Below are 22,828 nucleotides of genomic sequence, written 5' to 3'. Positions count from 1 at the left end.
GCAGAGAGACAGCATCTCAACCAGGCTGATTAGCTCAACCACTGATAGCACAGAGCCTGACATGGGGCTCAAACTCACAAACCATGAAACTAGCCTTTCATGACCTGAGCTGAAATTAAAAGTCGGACACTTAACCGACTGAGCCACCCAGGTGCCCAGTCTTGGAACTCAAGGAGAAAGGCTAGTTAATCAGAGGGACTCATCACAGAGCCACTGCAGCAGTGAAATAACAGAGGAGCAAGTGGGCAAAGGGCCACAGATGAGCGCCCAGGGTCCACAGCTCACGCTGACGCTTCCCATTTGGATGATCTGACTGAGCATCCTACCTCAGCATATGCATGTGGCATGACAGAGCTGCTGGAGAGGCACGTGTTTTGGGGTCCAAGATGGGGCTTTTCCATTCCACACGAGATAGAGAAAGCATAGTCAGCACACAAAATAAGGTTGTGTTCACACCACAATTTAAACAGTGAGAAGGATTAACAGGAACCCATGGGGGAGGGGAAGGAAAAAAAAAAAAAAAAGAGGTTAGAGTGGGAGAGAGCCAAAGCATAAGAGACTGTTAAAAACTGAGAACAAACTGAGGGTTGATGGGGGGTGGGAGGGAGGGGAGGGTGGGTGATGGGTATTGAAGAGGGAATCTTTTGGGATGAGCACTGGGTGTTGTATGGAAACCAATTTGACAATAAATTTCATATATTAAAAAAAAAAAAACAACAGTGAGAAGGAAGCTCTGATACAGTGGGAAGACTTTGGAATCAGAAGTCCATCCCCAACTCTGCCATATGTTGGATGTGTGACAGTCACTTTGCCTGTCTAGCTTCCAAACTCAATTGGAGGCTACAACCTATCTCAAGGGACAGTTGTCAAGAGTGAATGATCACAACATACCTTAATAAGGCCTTCTGTAAACTGTAATGCATCAAAGATCAGTATGATGATAAAAAACTGGAGGTTACTAAGTTTCTTAAACACTGACTACAAGCTTCTTGTAAGCATCTCACTGAGAAGTTGGCAAGAATGGCAGTTTAAGTGTCACAAAGCCCAGTAGCATGCCAAAAAGAGGTGGGAAACAGCTGACTGGTAAAATCAGAAGAACTCACAGAACATTCCAGAAGAATGCAGGAAAACATCCCTTTATCCAATGGTGGCAGAGGGTAAGGAAGAAAGAAAAGAAGGCTCTGCACTCCAGGGTATAGTTTTATTTTATGCAAACTATCCCTAGCAGACCATAGAGGGTATTCATTACATTTGGGCTAAAGCCACAGTGAGACTCCAGCAACTTCTTTCTCAACTACTGTCCATGTTAGTGATCAGGGACTTCTGCTTCAAGAACACGGTGATCTTACACTGAGAATTCAGACGAGGATTTGGGGTGGCTTCTTCAAAGAAGGCTGGGTCATGAAAAGGGACAGTGGCCTGTTTGCATATCTAGGAATCTGAGGCTCAGCTTAGCTACTTTTGGACAATAACAAGTGCCCTATGAACTTGTCTCCTTTGGAAGGGGGGTTACAGTGAGGGATAGAGGGTGGTATTTTCTGTTGCAGTTCACTTTGAAAAATGCCAATCTTGTTTCAGTTCAATGACGAGACAAAGAACAGACTCAAACAGAGTGCAAGGGAAAAGCCCAGGGAGGTCTGATGGGGAGGCAGCAGTGGCCAGGCTGGCTAAGGGATGGGGAAGGAGCCAGTTCAAGTTGGGGAGACAAGGGTGAAAACTGGAAAGGAAAGAGGTCAGCTAGAAGTGCTGATTCCCATAGTCTACCTCCCACCCTGAGCTTGTTGTTTTTGTCAGAAGCTTTACTGTGCCATATAGGTGCTCTCTTTAAAAGGAAAAACGTGGGAAGGTTATTTGCTATGCTCAGTTTAGAAACACCTGAATAAAGAGACCTACCAATTAAGATGTCATACCAACTGGTGGGTGGGTCCTTACAATCATAAAAGAAAGCCATCTAGTCACCTTATGGTCCTATAGGATACATGGCAACATTTATGTGACTAGCATGGCATGGGCAGAGAATTAAAATGATAAGTGAGATGTGTGTGCTAGAAAGCCTCTTAAAAGGAAATACATCCCACATATTAAAAAAGTAGCATCTAGTCTTAAAAGCCATTACCTTAGTACATCATGTACAATTACAGAAAAACAAAGGGAATGAGTATGGAAAACCTAAGCAGGCCAGAGTGGGTGGGGGTAGCAAGAGTCCAAATGCAAACATAACGCTAGGAACAAGAAGAATTCTTGTCTACTTTATTTTTAAAAAATGTGTGTTTATGTATTTTTGAGAGAAAGAGAGAGGCAGAGAGGGAGGGAGGGACAGACCGAGAAGGAGACAGAGAATCCCAAGCAGGCTCTGCACTGTCAGCACAGAGTCTGACATGAGGTTCAAACGCACGAACTGTGAGATCACGACCTGAGCTGAAGCTGGACACTTAACTGACTAATCGCCCTCAAGGCGCCTCTCTTGTCCACTTTACAGGGGAATTGGATGTAAAAAGAAACTGAGAATGAAAGCATAGTAGTATGAAAAGAATTTGAACATGACTATTAGAAAGTGAGATATGTATTACTACTTAAAACATTTTTTAAAAAATGTGTATCTTTGAGAGAGATGGAGAGACAGAGCACAAACGGGGGGAGGGCAGAGAAAGAGGGAGACACAGAATCTGAAGCAGGCTTCAGGCTCTGAGCTGTAAGCACAGAGCCTGATGCACGGCTTGAACCCAAAAACCGCAAGATCATGACCTGAGCCGAAGTCGGATGCTTAACCAACTGAGTCACCCAGGCGCCCCAATATATATATTATTAAGCAGTTATTTCTGGTATCAATTTCCTTATGTGCTAGTTATGTGGTTCCCACCATTAAAGTAAATAGAGTTGAATGTAAAGAAAATAAGAGTATATTTTTTTAAAACTGTTTATTTTTGAGACAGCAAGAATACGAGCAGGGGAGGGGCAGAGAGAGAGGGGGACAGAGGATCTGAAGCAGGCTCTGCGCTGACAGCAGCAAGCATGATGTGGGACTCGAGCTCACCAACTTGTAAGGTCATGACCTGAATCAAAGTTGGACACCCAACTGACTAAGCCACCGAGGCGCCCCAAGTATATTTTAAAGATGTTTCAAGAAACAGAAGAATGGAAGTTTAGCAGGGAAGCTCTAAGTAATGTTGTACAGAACAAAGTGAATTACCACTAATACAAGAGTCTAAGGCAGGAAAAATAGCGTTGGCCTAGAGCAGAGACTGAGGAACAGGTGACAGACAGCAGACTGGCCTCTGAAATGCCACAGCAACAGGCTCTTTCAAGTTAGCTATCCATGACCTGGGGTGGGCCGGAAGGGCATCTACTGTGTAAACAAAATAATGAAGGAGTTTTGTTCAAAGAAAAGGGGAACAAGGAGAAAGGAACTATGATCCCAAGATAGCAGAAACAATGAATCCTATTTATGTGAGAAAGGAGCAAGTCAACTAATAGGGTATATATGTGAAAAGAAGAGGACCCAACAGGTGGCAGAAAGACAACAAAATTTATTACACCATGTTCTTAATATGTCAGTGACAGTGGAAACTGGGTAAGTTTGGCTGCAGAGAAACCATTTTGAATATGCAAATGTAACAACTGTATAACTTACTGTAAAGTTCAAGTATGACACTATATGTGAAACCATCTGAAACTGTCAAATCTATGCATCAGTCAAGCAGCATGGTTACTGAGGACAATGGCCAGGTCTGAGCACCTATAATCCACAGAAACATTTTTAAACCAAGTAGTCTTAATGATCCCCCAGGGAATTCTGGCAAATGTTGCTAACAGTGATATAGCTAACAACTGCTTGACCTGAATTAAAAGCATTTTAGATTTACCTACAACCTGCTTTGCCAGAGGCTATTAAGGAGAAGAGTGATCACCGAGGCAGAAGAGAGAAAAAGCAGAAGCCATAAATAATCTATCAGCTGGGGCACTGGCACCTACACTATTAATATCTGATTGGGTGGGCAAAGCGATCACACACCCCATAGTTGACAACACTCCGTCTTCATGTACCTAACATTTAGTTACTTAAACTACAAAATTACCTATTTAAGAATGTAGATCAGTTCCTAGCAGAAAGAAATTTTGGGTCCCTTGAGACTCTTGGAAAGTTAATGAGTTGTTCGTTAAAACAAATATTGTGAGTACATAAAGAAGGAAGGAATACAGGTTAAAAATGATTTGCAGAAAGAATTTGAAATGAATGAAAAGGTTACATGGTATTATAAATAAAGTAACTTCCTCACTCTATAAACAAATCAGACTGAGAACAAAGGGTGATATTCTACATTAGGATTTATTTGCTGGTGGTTGTTTTTTTTACAGAAATGTGGAAATGTGATCACGTTTTAAAAAGTATTAAACAAATAAAAAGGGGACAAACCAAAACCCAGACTCTTTAAAAAAATGTTTTTTAAGATGTTTACTTAATTTTGAGAGAGAAAGGGAGACAAGAGGATCCCAAGCAGATTCTGGTCTAACAGCAGAGAGCCTGATGTGGGGCTCGAAGTCACGAACCATGAGATCATGACCTGAGCCGAAGTCTGCCACTTAATGGACTGAGCCACCCAGGTGTCCCCCAAAACCAGACTCTTAACCACAGAGAACAAACAATGGTTATGAGAAGGGGATGGGTGAAAGAGGTGAAGGGGATTAAGAGCACATTCATCATGATGAACACTGAGTAATGCATAGAATTGATGAATCACTATATTATACCTGAAACTAACAGAACACTGTATATATTAACTGACTGGGATTTTTTAAAAGTATGTGATTGTTTTTACATTTTTCTTGCATATAAAGTTTAGACATCTTCAAGAAGTGAGAGAGGTTAAAAAAAAGCCTTTGGATCTGCAAAGTTCATAGAATGTAACAAAAATAATAACTTAGCTTAATCATCTTTGATTAAAAACTCATTAGCCATGTGCATTCTTCTGTATGTATATCATATGCCAATAAAAAGTAGAAAAAAAAATTACCCCTCATTAGCTGAAATACAAATGAAACTGTCAAAATAAATCCTGAAAACCAAAATGTTTTGACAGGGATTTTAGAAGAATAGAAGAAGACAAAGAAAACATCAGAATAATGCTAATGGATAAGCACATTTCATGAACCCCAAAGATTCCAATAATGCTGGTGCTAGGTTACTGGGACTGAAAAACTGAAAAATGAATCCTCCTAGTGGCTACAGGTACTCTACCTGAAGATGATGTTAGCAAAAAATAATGGTCTTTCAAAAAGGGAGAAACATACAGAGAAATAATCCCCTTCTCCAAAACCAGAAAATGAAAGCTTAGTTGTGGAGCCACACCAATGGTAATGCTGGCTTTCTCTCAGCATCCCTGGGCCTGCCTGTGTACATACGGCCCCAGCCCTCTGCACAGCACTCCCCCCTTCCAGAACCACTTGGCACACTGGGAATTCCACGAGTCCTGGTGGGCGGTGTGGAAACAAGTTTGTTTCTCCTGGCCCTATAAAAAGCAGTGCTCTGGACTGAATTAATATCCCCTACTCCCCTAATAGTCCCACTATAAGGGTGCAGATGTCGAGTTTAGTGTGCTGGATACAAACAAGATACCCCCCAAATATAACTGAGTTGCAGACCACATCCACATCATCCAAATCTCTATGGGAAGTAAGACTGCAGGACTTTATCATTTAGTCAGTCTTCTCTTTAATAACACTGTATATCTGGACTGTGTTTCCCACCAGTAACCCAACTGCTACAGCAAATACAAATTTTATTTGGGCTATGTTGACATGACCTAGAGTTCCATCTTTAGCCATAACACACATGGTGAGAGAGAAAAGTTGACCAGCATTTGTTAGTGCTGATAGGATTTTATTCTAGTCTACATAAACACTTACCTCTTTTACGCTATGTGTTACCGCCCATATTAGAAAAACTCTTGACATCACCTGGAAAGAAGTCAGGACAACAGAAGATGGAACAATTCCTGAAAGATATTTTAGGATGGGTAAATAAACGTATATTGTACCAAGTTTCAACATGTCATAAATTTTCTGAAACATTCGATTTTAATGTTTAGACATAAAACCATCTTGAGCAACTAAAACTTATCTATATTGGCATATAAACTGTTTTTCAGTATTAAAACTTTTTCCCTCCAAAACGATAATACTGCTTTTTTTTTTTTTTTCAAAACAATATTGTTAATGGCAACAGCATACCATGGAATCTAGGTACCTTTCTCAAGCCTGTCAAAATCCCTAACCAAGTGCAATATATTTTACACTTATCATATAGAGAAAGCAAAACCATTGCTTAACCTCTAAAATTAGACACTGAAAGGTCATTTTACAATATGGGTTTCAAAAATGAACAGGCACCTATAGAAGGGAAACCAACTGTATTTATAACTAATGAATGTTAGCAACTCCTGATATCGTATATACTATCTATACTGTATTATTAGATACCGAACTATCTAATAGTTATCTTCTATAATTTACTCAAATACTTTGCCAATAAGCATACCAAAATCAAAATTTGTAATCTATATAAGCAATTCCTCCTCACCTTGTTCATTACAGTAAGCATCGGTACAATTATCCTTCCAAAGTCTGAAAGTTGTAACACTGGAATCATCTTGAGTTATTTTAGATAATCATTAGATTCTGCTAAGTTTACATTTCTTTGGCTTTCCCCTTCAATTCTTACAACTACAACCCCTATAGAAAGACGAGCCACCACCATTGCAAAAAAACCCTTGCCTCCTTTAGGTCATCTTAGACCCAGCAATAAGCCAGTATCTGTAAGCCTCATTTTCTTGTTGTAACTTTATCCTGGCAAGGAACTGCCCCTCTAAAATAAAATCCAGAGGGGCGCCTGGGTGGCTCAGTCAGTTGGGCGTCCAACTTCAGCTCTGGTCATGATGTCACGGTTTATGAGTTGGAGTCCTGAGTCAGGCTTTATGCTGACAGCTCAAAGTCTGGAGTCTACTTCGAATTCTGTGTCTCCTTCTCTCTCTCCCCCTTCCCCACTTGTGTTCTGTCTCTCTGTTTCTCTCTCAAAAATAAATGAACATTAAAAAAAAATTTTTTTTAATTTAAATAAAATTGGAAACAGAAGTAAATGGGCACCCAATCCAGCAGCTCCACTACCCTCACCTCTGCCATTTCTCTCTGGCCTGATAACAACAACTAGACTTACCAACTTTCTGCACCTTTCAAGTTACACGTGGGCCACCCTACACCTGACAGGAACTCTCATCATGGCTGCAGATCCTCCTTTCACTCTAAAACTAACCCATCTTTGGGGCGTCTGGGTGGCTCAGTCAGTTGGGCGTTCGACCTCAGCTCAGGTCATGATCTCACAGTTCGTGTTTGAGTCCCACATCAGGCTTTGTGCTGATAGTGCAGAGCCTGCTTGGGATTCTCTGTCTCTCTGTCTCTCTGCCCCTCCACCACTCATGTGCATGCTCTCTCTTTCTCTGTCTCAAAAATAAATAAACATTTAAAAAATTAAAATAAAACCAACCCATCTTCATTACATCCACTGGACCATCCCAGACAAATTTTCATTCTTCTAAGCCTTCTAAAACATACTCAGACTTCTGAACATTTATAAAACAAACAACAACTTGCCAAAACTCTGTGTACAAATCGAAGATAAAATTGTCTCTATGGGTGTAGCTATGAAAGGAAATCACTTCACAACTCATTAAGAAAAAGAGATACTATATCCTGTTAGAATGAGTTTCTTGGAGAAGATTTGGGCTTTGGAGAGGAATGATTTAGTTTCCAAAAGCAAGTAACATGGACATGTCAACAATGCTTGCCATATAAAGATGCTCAATAAATCTTTGTAGAATGAATGAAAAAAAAAATAAAGGTATGGACTTGTAGCCCAATAGATAGAGAGTCTAGAAATAAACCCTCACATTTATAATTCTTGATTTTCAACAAGTATGCCAAGACAATTCAGTGGAAAAATAACTGTCTTTTCAATAAATGGTGCTGGGACAACTGGACAAAAAATAAAAAATATAAATAAAAAATAAAAACAAAAAATAAAGTTAGAACACTTCCTTATACCATATAGAAAGAAATTAACTCAAAATGGATCAAGACCTAAATGTAGGAGTTAAAACTATAAAACTCTTAGAGGAAAAAAGAAATGTGAATCTTTGTGATCTTGGATTAGACAATGGTTTATTAGCTATGACACTAAAAGCACAAGAAAAAATAAATAAATCAGATTTCATCAAAATTATGTGTGCTTCAAAGGATACCAACAAGAAAGTGAAAAGAGAACCCACAGAATGGAGAAAATATCCATGAATTGTATATAATAAAGGACTTATATCCAAAATAAAGAATTCTTACAATTCAACAATAAAAGAGAACCCAGTTAAAAAATGGGGAAAGAATTTGAATAGATATTTCTCCAAAGAAGATATGCAAGTGGATAATAAAGACATGAAAAGATGCTCAAATCATTACTCAACAGAGAAATGCAAATCAAAATCATAATAAGATATACTTTGCTAGGTTGGTTACAGTCATCAGATACATTATTACAGAGAATAGCAAATGTTGACAAGGATGTGGTGATATTGGAACCCTCACACATCGATGATAGGATTATAAGCTGGTGTAGCTACTCTGGAGAATGAACAGTGTGCCGGTACCTCAAAATGTTAAATATGGAATTACGATATGACTCATCAGTTCTACTCCTAGGTCTGTATATACCCAAGAAAAATAAAAAAATTGCTCACACAAACACCTGCAAAGAATGTTCATAGTGGTATTCATACTGGCTTCAAATCGGAAACAATAAAAATGTCCAACAACAGATGAATGGATAAATAGAATGTGGTAGAGCTATACAACGGAACATTAGACATAAAGTAAATAAAAGTAAAACATAATGAATAATAAATAAAAAGAAATGAACCACTGATACATACTGTAATATTGATGAACTTTGAATACATGCTGAATGAAAAAGCCAGTGGATAAAAGACCACATGTTACATGATTCGGTTTATATGAAAAGTCCAGAACAGACAAACTATAGAGACAGAAAGTAAATTAGTGGTTACCTGGGGCTAGAAGGTTAGGAAGGGAACTGGGAATGACTGCTAATGGGTATTGGATTTCTTTTGGCGGTAATGAAAATGTTCTAAAATTGACTGTGGTAAGAGTTTGCACAACTGTGTGAATTCTGAATTGTATACTCTAAGTGGGGAAATTGTATATGTGAATTGTTATATGAATAAAGCTTTTATAAAAAAAATAATGTGTGAATTAACTACAAAGCCTGGTGATATATGTAACACTGCTAAAGAAGTTAGTCAAATATTAAGTGAATATACTTAGCCAGATTATATTATAGTTTACATTACCAGAAAAACTAAAGATCCATAATCAAAGGCTTTCCTAAGTGAGTTATTAAGCATTTACTACTTGAGGAAAGACCACCAGTATTTCTAGTTTTTTTTTTTAACTCAAAGACTAGCTCATCACATAAAAATATTATTTTCTCTTTCATTTCTGCTCTTTCTTCTTTTGCCAATGAAACAATGGGCTAGACTGCTAATGGTCTGAAAAGTGCTTCAGGGTTGTTGCTGTATTTTAGTGGGAATCAAGAAGTTCAGGATCTGGAACTCAGATTTCCAAGTTCAAAAACCTAATTTTATCCCATTTGTGAGCAAAAAATCAGGCTCTGGGAGACTGACTCAAGACTAATCAAATTCATAAGAGTCTAGTTAATAAACCAAAATGTCACTTTATTTACTTATATGAGAGGCACAGCCTTTGTAATAACTGAATGGTTGGGATTTCAGAGACCCTCATCTGGGGGCACTTTTTTCCTGCTGTCGAAATCAGAATGCTTATTGGTAAATGCAACTTCAACAGAGGGATCTGGTTGCCGTGAGGGGTGAATACTGAAATTCAGTAGGACCTGGGTATAATTAATTACCCCTTCTTTACTATAGAGTTCTTTTTCCTAGAGAATACAAAGATTTATATAGTTATATAGGTCTTCCCTTTGAAAATGCTAATCAAAAACTGTGATTGTTTTTCTTAAAAGTAAGTTTTAATAACCAAAAACATTTATTCCTTAGGTAATAAATGTTCCTGGTAAATATTTCCTACCAGTCTTTACTTCTAAGTGTATTTTTATTATTTTATTAAAAAATTTAATGTTTATTTTTGAGAGAGAGAACAGAGTGCAAGTGAGGGAGGGGCAGAGAGAGATGGAGACACAGAATCTGAAACAGGCTCCAGGCTCTGAGCTGTCAGGCAGAGCCTGATGTGGGACTCAAACTCACAAACCATGAGACCATGACCCAAGCTGAAGTAGGATGCTTAACCAACTGAACCATTTAGGTGTCGTTAAGTGTATTTTAAAATACAGTTCAACTTCTATTATTTGTACTCTGTAATTTGCTTTCTCACTTAACATTTTAAGAAAATTTCTTACAACATATTCTCCAAAATATTTTAACTTGAGTCATAAGATTCCTTTGAACAGAATATATTTGTTTATCTATTCTGCTTCTGTAAGACATTTAAATTGCTCTAATTTCTTGATATTATAAATGAAGTAATGAAGTATTACAAATAATACTTAAAAATTTCTGAGGTTTAGAACTTTTTTTTTTTTTTAAGGATTATTTCCTTGGGATAGTTCCCAGAAGTAGAACTACTAGGTCAAATGCTATGAATTCCTTTAAGGCTCTTGAAATACATTGCCAAATTGCTTTCCAAAACGTTTGTATCAATATACACTCCCACCAGCAGCATAGAAATGTGGCTGCTTTAGCCTACCCTCAACGGCAAATTTAAATCTTAGTAAGTTAGGGGGTAAAAAGCCAGTAAATTTAAATCTTAATAAGTTAGGGAATAAAAAAGCTGATTAACGCTTTCTAATTTGATGCAGATGCAGAGATGTTTATGGCTTTGCTAACAGGTGCTCCTAAATTCCCTATTCAGGAAACTGCCTATTTAGGCACCTGAATTTCCCTCAAATGATGTCATTCACACCAATTCTCACTTGGTTTCTATGGCATATGAGCCTACCTCAACCAGTCACCCAGCAAACAGAAGTTTTGGTCCTAGCCTGACAGCCCAATCTCAAAATGCCTGCTCTACTGAACCAGATGGGATACCATCTTAGGGCCAGGGGCTCCAAGTTTATCCTTGAAGTTAAGCCAGACCAACAACAGAAGGCAACATAGATGGACCATATCATCTTTGCTCTGAACAGAACTGATATCACTGAGTTGGGTTTAATGTTATGCTTAGCTGGATTTCATGAGGAACTGTTAAAAAAATCATTATTTGCTGTAGGAATGGTATGCATTAGTATAATATACACTCTGTTCCATGCCCCTTCCATAAAGCCCCAGGTGGGAAATATATTTTAGAAATCAATGCTAAGAAATATTTACTCTTCTCCACTGATAGGAGTTATATAACTCAATTGCCCTTTTTCTTTTATTATTTTCTTTTAATTTTAGTATAGTTAACATACAGGGTTATATTCTCAGTTGCCCGTTTTTCAAAATGTTTATTTTTGAGAGACAGCGCGCGCGCGCACACACACACACACACACACACACACACACACGAATCAGGGAGGGGCAGAGAGCGAGGGAGACAGGGAATCTGAAGCAGGCTCCGTGCTGTCAGCTCAAAGCCCAACGTGGGGCTTGAACCCACGAACAGTGAGATCATGACCTGAGCTGAAGTCAGACGCTCAACCGAGTCACCCAGGTGCCCTTCTCAATTGCCCTTTTTTAATGTGGTAGTCAAAATTTCAAGCCAAATCTGAAGTATACCACATTATTATATTTTATGTAGAAGTTATCACAAATTCTTGTGGAATGAAGCGCACAGACAGACCAGATCCTCTTTCTTTTCTAGACTTCTTGAAGTCAATTTCGATGTGACTGCATTTACTATGCCCTTATCTCTTATTTGAACACATGACATAGCATGTTAAAACTACCGAAACTGCAGATTTTTGGTTGCTGATTACTTAAATTGGTTGTTTTCAGACAAGGAGAGTTTCTTCAATCTTATCAGTAAGCCATCGCTAGGCCAAAATTCATTAAAAAAAAAAAAAGACTTACTACGCATCTATTATGCATTAATTGAATTCAACAAATATTTTTGGAGTACCTATTCTGTGCCACATACTGTTTTCCATGATGGGGATACAATGGTAAATGAGACAATGTCCCTGCCCTCATGAATTTACACTCTCAGGCTGTAATTGATTTGTTTTGGGATATGTCTTAATTTTAGGACTTTTGCCTGAAGGTGATGTGAGGCAACTAAACATTTGTAAACAGCAGAATGGCATGATCGCTTCTTGTTTCAGAAAAATATCTCTATCAGCAGTGCACATCTTTGGCAAGGCGAGGTTATAACTTGAGAAATAATTATGGGAATTTATGTTGAAAGGGCAATGAACTTTTGAAGCAAAACATCAGCAGATTAAAAGAAACACAAGTGTTTATATGTGTGGGGTGTGCATGTGTGTGTGTGTGTGTTAAGCAAAAGCTGTATAAAGGGAATCTGGCAATCAGTTTGATTCTCCAGAACCAGGGTGCTTTGAGGACAATCTGTGAGCCCTGCAGAGGTGGGCAGCACTGGAAATCCACCCTGCTTGGCACAGCCCTCAGATGGACCAGGTTAATGGGCTTAGGAGACTGGCTACCTGTGACCAAGACTGGATTGAAAGTCAGGTACAGCAAGGCAACGTAAGTTGGGAGCAGAGCAGAACAGTGTTCAGCTGGAGCCCACCACCCGAAAAGGAGCCAATCATCAAGGAATACATGCATAATGGAGGCCAGACCAAAGCAAGGCAGGAGACATAAAGTTGGTGCCAGAAATTAAACTAAATGATGGCAAGTGCAACCAGGGTCTCCCTACCTAAATACCATATCCACTAAACTAAAAATAGTAATATTCAATAACAAAAACAACACTCAACAGTAGCAACCAAAAAGGAATGGGGTAACAACTGTATGCCATATATTTTTAAAAGCTCTAGCCAAAAAAGGAAAGATTATTGCACACCTCCTACCCTATCCCCATCTCCCAAAAATGATATTGGTGAATCAACACAATCTTGAGAATTTTCACCAACAGGATCAGATTTGGAGAGAAATAAATTTCTGAGCAGAGTACGACAGACGTGGAGGCTGGAAGGTGATGGTAAAGTGGAGGATGTGACTAACCAGGAGCCACCTCATGGATGCCAAGCCTTTCCGGCCCCACACTGAGCTTGAGGACTAGCACAAAGTTCCCTGTGGGAATAGGATACACTTTTTAAGAAATGGCAGAATCCTAGCATGGAACAGTCATATCCCAGAAGGGAAGGAAGAGCTCATGTTTTTAAATAAGTCATTCATGCATTGTTCAAAGTTTAAAAAGTATAAAAAGATACAGAGAGAAAAGTCTCCCTCCCAATCCCATCCTACTGCCACTCACCTTTCTCACAGGCAGCCAAATATTAATTCCTTATTTATCACTCCAGAGATATATTTTAGGTATATAATAGCAAATATGTAAATGAATGTATTAAGATGTATTTATATAGATCCTTTTTTCCAACTTTTTACACAATGGCAGCATTTTATACACATTGTTCTATACTCTGCTTTTCTCCCCTTAAAAAATATCCTGAAAATCTTTCTTCTATACATATATACACTGTTTTAATTACTGAGACTTTATGCCTTAATATCCATGCACTCTCCTAAGCCCTACCCCTATGCCCTCAGTGTGTAGAAAAAATATGTAAAACAGGAAAACTCTGGTTCTAAACTGTAGCTCACAGGGGAAAATAACTGAATATTAAACACTGTAGAAAGGCAGCCAGGAAGAATTCAGTAACATCCGTATCAGAGCAAATAAAATGGTTGGACAGGGATGTTCATACTTTAGAAAGACGGAGAGGCATGGCACCCATACAAACATAATATAAGGGAAAAAAATAAAGCATGCATTGAATCTAGGGAGAAAGTAAAAACTTAGAGCAACTGGAAAGAAGATAATCATTATGGACAACAAAGGCAATCCAACACAAGGATAATTGCTACCCCAAAGTAGAGAACCCAATATGTGAAACAGAAAATGTATTCAGGCACAATCCAAGAAATATAAGAACAAAATTTCTACTGAGAAAATACACTATGTTCCAGAGGGAGGGAAAAAAAAAAGATAGTGAATGAAAAAAACCGAGACATTTCTTGGTTACAAAAATACTTCAGGGATTCAGACAAAAATAAATGAATGAATGAATAAATGAATGAATAAACCAACCAACCAACCAACAAGTTACCTACAAAGTGGTAAAAAAAAATCAGCCTGCTTCAGACTTCACAGCAACATCCAATGTCAGAAGACAATAAAGCAACATTACAATAGTCTGAAGGAAAGAATGTTCAAGAATATTATACCCAGACAAGGATGTAACTCTAGCACAATGACAAAAGGTAAACATCCCTAAATATGAAAGAACTTGCCACATAATGCCTATGCAACCAACCTTCTTAAGAAACACATGCTGTCAGAAATTCAGCCCAAAAAGAGATGAATCAAAATAAAGAATTCAGGAATGGAGAAGTCATGGTCAAAGGGCCCATAGTAGGCAATGAATCCATTCAAATATAAAGCTAAGATTAAATAATTATGGTAATTATGGTCATAGAACATTGGGTAAATGTTTATAAGCCACAATAACATGTTGGTAATATAATTTTAAAATGGGAGCCAGGGAAAAAGACATGAAAGGAGAAGTGACCATACTTATTTCCTTAATAGAATTAAGAGATATTGCTTGAAACTAAAATATAGCCAAACGTAATTCTAATCTAAGTTTTTATATCTTTTTGTTAAGCTTTAAGAGACTTCTAATAAAATATCTCTCATGGTAAGAGGATTTTATACTTATTTTTAATATACTCAATAATTTTAAGGAAAAGTAGCATGTAAGGCAGGAGCTATTTATCTTGATTCTTCCATCCGTCTATTTTTTTCTTCCTTATATTAATATATATGTGAAGAAAACCCTCTCTGGAATGGTGTTTACCTAATAGTAATGAAGATTAGTTCTAATGGTAGAATTTGGAGTCATTTTTAAACTTTCCTCTTTGTACTTTTCCACATTGCTTGCACCAGTAAAATCCATGAATTTGATTTCAAAATTAATAAAATCATTACTCTGACAAGAATTTAAACGTTTGGCACCAGCAAAAAGATAATTCTGAAACTGAGCTAATTCCAATTTTAAACAGGAATTTTCTTAAATATTTTCTCTTACAGTACAAGCTAATCTCAGAGAAATAAAATATTTCTGGCCAAAATGAAGAAAAGTGTCAGAGTATGGTACTCAAGGAAGATGAATGGCTTTTTTTTTTTTTTTTTTTTTTTTTAAAGAAGGACTGACAGAAGGGCAATTCTCTTTTCTATTTTCCCAGAACCTAGAAAACTGGCCATGCCTCTTGGGGTTGCAGTACCTAACCACCCCCACCCCCAAAGCAATTTTCAGTACATTTTACTTAACTACACTTACTTTATTGAGCTCTGACAAAAGAAATTTGTGTATTACACTGTAATCAATAGCAAAATTATGGTATTTATATGAAAAGCTCTGGATTTATTTGAGGTTAGCATTTCTAAAAGATGTACTAAACTGTAAGAGGGCATTATATTTCTTTGTGCTAAAAGGATAGTGGGACTAAGTGCATTCATGCTTACCTTTGACTAAACTGAAATGGATAAAAAGGGAGGGAGACATGAGAAAATCCTATCACCTAACAGTGATAAGTCATGTGTCTAACATTGGAAAGAAATGTACAGTTAGAATTAAATCTTTTCCCTTGATGTGACAAAATTTTAAGCACTGTAGTGCTTCTCAAACTGGGGCATGTATAAGCCAAAGATGTACAGCAGGGTCTAATCCAGTGACATCCTACTAGCAGTTAACTTACTCCAACTCAACTGTATGAACTCAACCCAAAGAAAATAAGATACAAAACTAGTGTAGACGACTCCACCCAGTATTTCAGTGTGACTGTGGGCACCAGAGTGAGTGGTGGTCTTAGGTCTCCTGGCTACTCACCACCCTGACTGTGATTTTACTGTTCAAAGATAATGTAAGAGTCATTCAACACAGGCCCTAAATGCAAACCAACTATTTCATCTAGTATTCAAATGAAGAAAGAGTAAACATTTTCAATACTGGAGGAGAAAGTGGCTCTGTTGGACTTATTGAAAGTCAATACTAAGTTGCATTGTGTTGCATGAACAAGTCAAAGTATTTTTCATTGGAATTTTACCCCTACATAAGCAATTCTACTTTAGGAGATAAAGCCATAGCATGCATGCGCGCGCACACACACACACACACACACACACACACTACATTGTCTTGGTTCACTCATTTTCCCTGAAAAAAAAAATTTGGCGGGGGGGGGAGGGCGGATATCCATTTTTACATTAAAACATAAAAAAGGGGGGGCACCTGGGTGGCTCAGTCGGTTAAGTGGCCGACTTCGGCTCAGGTCATGATCTCGCGGTCCGTGAGTTCGAGCCCCGCATCGGGCTCTGTGCTGATGGCTCAGAGCCTGGAGCCTGTTTCAGATTCTGTGTCTCCCTCTCTCTCTGCCCCTCCCCCGTTCATGCTCTGTCTCTCTGTCTCAAAAATAAATAAACGTTAAAAAAAAAAAAAACATAAAAAAGGGGACTTCATAAGTATTTCACATTTATGGCAGGCTATTTCGCCTTTACTCTCAAATCCCTGGAGTAAAACTATACAACTCTCCCCTCCCCCACCTTTACAGACGTTAAGGAAACTTGAGAAGAGCTGGAAAAGCACAACAATACATAATAAAAATAGAAGGTAGGAAGCTAGGCTTAGAGGAAATAAGGGTAGGGAAAATATCTTGAAACAATGGAAGAAATTAACACCTAAATAGATGAGGAGAAAGCCTGTGTACTTGAGTTTGGGACAGACCACAAACTTGGCACTGAGCTCCTTTATGGCCAATGCAAGGAGAGAAATCAATCCAGTTGTAATTCAGTGTACACGAAAGAAACAGAACCAGTTGCTCGGTTTTTGAGCCACATCCCTACATATTAAATGGCTTTGACTACAGTAGTTTCTAGTTTACTAGAATGTCTTTCATACAGTCTACTGTTTTAGATGGCCAACTGTCAAAGTGTTTGCCACTGGCAGCTTGCTCTTTCATTTAATTGAGGTTCTCACATGTAAAAAGTAATTCTAAATTGGCTCCAAGAGAGGACTCAGAGGGCTTTGAAGGAAATGAGCTTTTTGAGGGCTTTATCAAATATCCAGAGGCTTTTCATTTGTTTACTTTTGGGGTCTCCACTCTCTAAGAATAAGGTTACTGAAAGTCGAATCTCTGAATGATAGCAAAATACAGACCTGAAAAAAATGAGACCTATTTCCCACCTTTCTAAAGATAACAGAAAAGGGTGTCACATTTTGAATAACATGAAAACATAAAAATACTAGAAACCGTTCTCTAAGAGAACACAGTGAGTCAATTATAAGTCACAGAAACTCTTTCAAACTCTGTATTGTAGTTAGCATTTCAATAGCAAATTGCCATCCAGTTATTTTTATGGTCCACAGCATTCCAGGTGTTTCAGGCCAGATTGTTAATTGCAGCCTTGAACTATGGATGGCTCATATATATTTTACCATCAAGACTACATCATAAGCTTTTCACTAAAAAAAAAAAAAAGATTTAATAAAACTGTCAAAACCAAATAAGATTGATAGTTGAACTCTTAGATTTATAGTCACTTTTTGCTTACTTACGCTAATAACCCATAAGTACTCTGGATATTGGGGATAAAAAATATTTTCTTGTATCTCTACTTTAAAATTTTATTAGATTTTGTCTCAATACACTCTGAAAATTCTTTTTATGTAAAGCTTTCTCAAAAGACTGAAGCTGATCCAATGGTCATTTACTTGAAATAACCCAAGATCTAACGACAAGGTTGAAAAAGTAGAATCATTTCCTTATGACTTGAAAAAAACCAATAATCACAGGATTTCACTCAAGCAAATCAAGCAATACACTTCTTCCAAACCATGTTCTTTCTCAGAGTTCTCCCAAACCATATGGGCAGTGAAGGAAGACTGCAGAAGATGAAGTTTAACTGTACTCGGTGGTTGTGAAAAAAGACTTCCATGGGACAGATGCTCTATTAATGAGAGCAGGGAACCACAAGGGCCATTTAATATGGTGATGTGTAGCTAAGAAAATCTTGGCTGTTAGAACTGGAAAGGATCTATGTATGAGAGCAAGTTCAACCCAACATCTGACAGATGAGGAAAGTGAGGTCTGGAGAGATACAGTGACTTGCCAAGCTTACATACCTAGTTTTGAACACAACAAATTAATGTTTATGTGTAACATTTAGTGGTTACTCTCAAAGGTTACTTATTGGTCAATATGTAACTAGAATATAATTAAAATATTCACCATCAATATGACAAAAGGTTAACATTCAAAGTATACAGAATAGAAATTGCTTGTCTTTTAAAAAATTAAGATCCTATTAGGCAAATAAGCAAAAGGCATAAATAGATAATCTACATAAGAATAAACATAATAAATATACGGAATTATATTTAACTTCATAGTTAGAAAAAAAGTGTAAATGAGAGTACCTTTGATTTTAGATGATTAACCCAGTAAGTATTAAAAGTAATTAGGGGCGCCTAGGTGGCTCAGTTGGTTGAGTGTCCGACTTCAGCTCAGGTCACCATCTCATGGGTTGTGAGTCTGAGCCCTGCATCAGGCTCTGTGCTGACAGCTCAGAGCCTGGAGCCTGCTTCGGATTCTGTGTTTCTTTCCCCCTCTCTCTCAAAAGTAAATAAACATTAAAACATTTTTTTAAAAAGTAATTATAATACCTAAATGTTGGTACTGTGCTAAAACCACCATACTCACTTTGCAATAGGGCACAATCCTTTAGTGACTCCTTAACTGACTGAGCCACCCAGGCACCCCGCCCTGCCTTTAGTGATTCCTTTAGCTATCTGGCAATATTTTTAAGAGTTAAAAGAATATTCATACTCTTCGAATTAATAATTACACCTGAAAATGTATGCAAAGGCAAAAACCCAAAGACTAAAAAAGTCTATATATCAACAGAGATACTGGCTGAAAAATTATTAATGGGAACAACCTAAACATTTTCCACTAGGGGAGGCATAATGAAACATCTAATTCAATGTTGTGTAGTGAATTTAAAATTTAAAAGTATCAATGAAAAAAAGATGAGCCTGAAATATCTTTTCATATCAGAAAGCCAGGAAGTTATTTTTATGAAATATTTCAGTCTTTATTTAAATTGTTAAGTAGAATACGAAACCCAAGTTGTAGCTAGTACTAGAGAACGGACTGAACTGTTTGGAGAAAGCAAGGAAGTGATCAAAGATGATGGGAGTCCTGTCAAAAAAGACTTGGAAAACAACCTAACAATGCTTCCACAGGCCCAAGACGGCCCATTTAAGCATTAAAAAGCAAGTTACTATGGACTGAATCACATCAAATATGTTAAAGTTCACGAGTTCATGATGATAAAATAAGAAGCAAAACCTTCAACGTCCCTTGGACATATCTGATTTTTGTTGTTTGGGAGAAGGGTTGTGTGTGTGTGTGTGTGTGTGTGTGCAGTGTCTATCAGTATTAGTGTCTGCCTGAGTTAGGAAAATTACATCTCTGGTTCTGTATGAGGAGAAGGGTGTATAAAGCAACATGAAATACTAGCCTTCATTTTGTTTTAAATTACAGACTAATATTAATTGTTCTCAGAACTGGATTTTTTCCCTCAAAACTGAAATGGCTTTTCTTTTGGATTTAATAAGGTATTGCCAGCTGAAGCCAGTCTGACGTGCTGAGAGAGATGTCAGATTGATGAGAAATGTTGCTGCCTGATTTAAAACCAAACCCTGAACCTTTTTAAAGAACGATAAAATACATGGGAAAAAGCCCCCACAAACTTTTACTGGTATACTTTACAGGATTCTGGGAAACCAATACAGTGTTCTGAAAACCGGTATATAAAGGGAAAGAAGCTAAAAAAAAAAAAAAAAAAAAAAAAAAAGTGTGTGTGGACACACACACACACACACACACCACACACACACACGAGTTATGTTATAAAAAAAACAGGGAAAGCAGTTTTACCTCTAGGAAAGGGGATGGGAGCCTAGCAAGGAAACAAGGTGGGACAGGGACTTATTTTCCATTGTATACCCTTTTATATTTTTTGAATTTTGTACCACTTTGTACCATTTGAAAAACAAACTCATTGAAGTATTACTACAGACATTATGTAACAAAATGGAAAAATGATTATATTAAAAACTCTGAAATCAAATGATAGCCACTTTAACTACAACAATGTAAAAACTGCATATGCATATAGACTAGGCCTCTAAAAAAAAAAAAAAGAAAAACAAAGTTGTTGACTAAAACTGCAGAATTTAGGGGCATTTTTTCCTGTTGATTAAAATGAATTCCAATGTTATATTTATAATGTTATTTGTCCAATAAATAATGTTAAAGTGGCATTTAAGTGGAAAACATAGTATTTGCACTCACTCTGTTTTATCCATACTTACAGGAAAGCCTAGCTATTTGAACCCTGAGCCCATAATCAAGGCAACTAAGCACCATTTGGAGGTAACTTGACTCTTATTATAGGCAAGAGATCTAAGAAGGATAAAAGAAAAGGTCTATTGAGGGCTGTTCATACAGGGGCTGTTAAAGTACAGTGACTCTGCCCAGCTCCGTTTGCCCATCCCTGCACTAAGGTGGGAGGCAGTGGTGGCATTCACTGAGTAGGAGGCCAGAGGAACATGGAAAGAGCCTGTCGACAGCGCATAAAAGACACACACTGAAAACACTGCTTGCAGGAGGAGTGAAGCTTGTCAAAGTACTGCAGAGGCTGGGAAAGCGAAGAGAAGAGAGAGAGCAATTATAACCTGAACCTAACAATTCCTCAGCTAAATTTAACTAGAGAGGTGGAATATATCTGCAGCTTGAAAATGATAGGCAAATGAATGCGCAGGTAACAAAAGGACCCAACCTACACAGACCTTTAAATGGTCACTGTTTAAAAAAAAGAATTATATTTTCCTGTCAATCATTTGCTATTATTCTGAAAATATTTCAACTGTAAGCCCCCAAAATAAATAAATGGCCTCAGGGAGGAATGAGGAAATCCTAGGCTCAGGGCAAAACCTTTTATTTCTTGTTACAAGATAAATCAAAATCAGTAATGATTTATTAATGTCAAACTTTTCCATCAACACTAGTTTAAAATTTTTCAGCTATGAAGAATGAAAATTAAATAGTAACTTTTACTTACCTTTTTAAGGTTGAAATGCAGTTATTTATCCAAAGTTTTCTCAAATTTTTATGTCAAGAGATATCTCAGTTAATACACTTCTTTGTGCTGAACTATGTTCACAATAATTCCAAAATATATTATCTAAATACCTAAAATGCATTATTCTAAAATGCAAATGCTTTATACACATAGGAATGTATATCAAAAAGGTAACAATAATTATTTCTGGATAAGTCATTTTTATTTTCTTTATGTCTTTCAGTATTACTAAATTATTTTTTTTACAAAGTGAATGTGTTACTTCTATATAAGGAATATAAAAAATAACTTTATAAGGAATAAGATTTTTTTTTAATATTTATTTTTGAGAGAGACCACGTACATGCATGAGTGAGTAGGGGAGGGGCAGAGAGAGAGGGAGACAGAGGATCTGAAGCAGGCTGTGCACTGACAGCAGAGAGCCCAATGTGGCGCTCGAACTCAGGAACTGCGAGATCATGACCAGAGTTGAAGTTGGACGTTTACCCGGCTGAGCCACTCAGGGGCCCCCAAAACAAGATTACTTTAGAAACAAGGCCTTTTCATTAAAAAAAAAAAAAAATTACCACAACTTGATTCAATAGCCACCACACCATAAATTCTGTTAAAAATAAAAATAGTTACAATTTCACTCAAAACAATGTGCATTTTCACATAACTGATTTACATCATTTTAGCCAAAAAACATCTCATTTAAGTCAAAAATCTAAATTCAAGCAGCTTTTGAAAGAAAAATATCTACTTAAGTAACTTCTTTCTAATGAAAGACTTTGCTGGAAGGAGAAGATCATGTACAGATCATTACTGAGGTTTATGACCACGTATACTACTTAGGGGTACAGAGATTTATAACTATATATAACTATATACAGTATGTGTGTGTGTGTGTGTGTATATATATATATATATATATATATATAAAACTATATGTAACTATATAATTATATGTAGTTATATAGTTTTTTATATATATATGTAAATATATATATATATAAACCAATCTATGTTTTTGTTTCTCAAATTCAACTTTAGAAATATAAAACAGATTGGGGCACCTGGGTGGCTCAGTCAGTTAAGTGTCTGACTCATGGTTTCAGCTCAGGTCATGATCTCACGGTTTCGGGACTTCAAGCCCTGCATGGGACTCCTTGCTGGCAGCACAGAGCCTGCTTGGGATTCTCTCTCTCTCTCCCTCTCTCTGCTCCTCCCTCACTCACACTGTCTGTGTCTCTCTCAAAATAAATAAATGAACTTAAAAACATGTAAAGCAGATTATTCATATCAAATACTATAATATCATCGTATTCTGTTGCCACAGATGAGCTGATGGATTGCTATATTGGCTCGAGACTTCAGCAACTAT

The 22,828-nt window shown here is 37.3% G+C and overlaps 1 protein-coding gene across 1 annotated transcript in view; it reads right to left on the bottom strand.

The window, feature by feature from the left end:
• HACD2 (3-hydroxyacyl-CoA dehydratase 2) overlaps nt 1-22,828 on the bottom strand; it is a 104,840-nt gene that overhangs the window by 29,127 nt on the left and 52,885 nt on the right. Inside the window, exon 4 of the mRNA XM_030330670.2 lies at nt 5,905-5,993. Coding sequence (XP_030186530.1) covers nt 5,905-5,993 — 89 coding nt within the window. The remainder of the gene's footprint in view (nt 1-5,904; nt 5,994-22,828) is intronic.

The sequence above is a fragment of the Lynx canadensis genome, chromosome C2, assembly GCF_007474595.2.
Source record: "Lynx canadensis isolate LIC74 chromosome C2, mLynCan4.pri.v2, whole genome shotgun sequence".
NCBI classification, from domain to species: Eukaryota; Metazoa; Chordata; class Mammalia; order Carnivora; family Felidae; genus Lynx; species Lynx canadensis.
The sequence above is the reverse complement of the archived record's forward strand: the minus strand, read 5'-3'. Positions and strand labels throughout refer to the sequence as shown.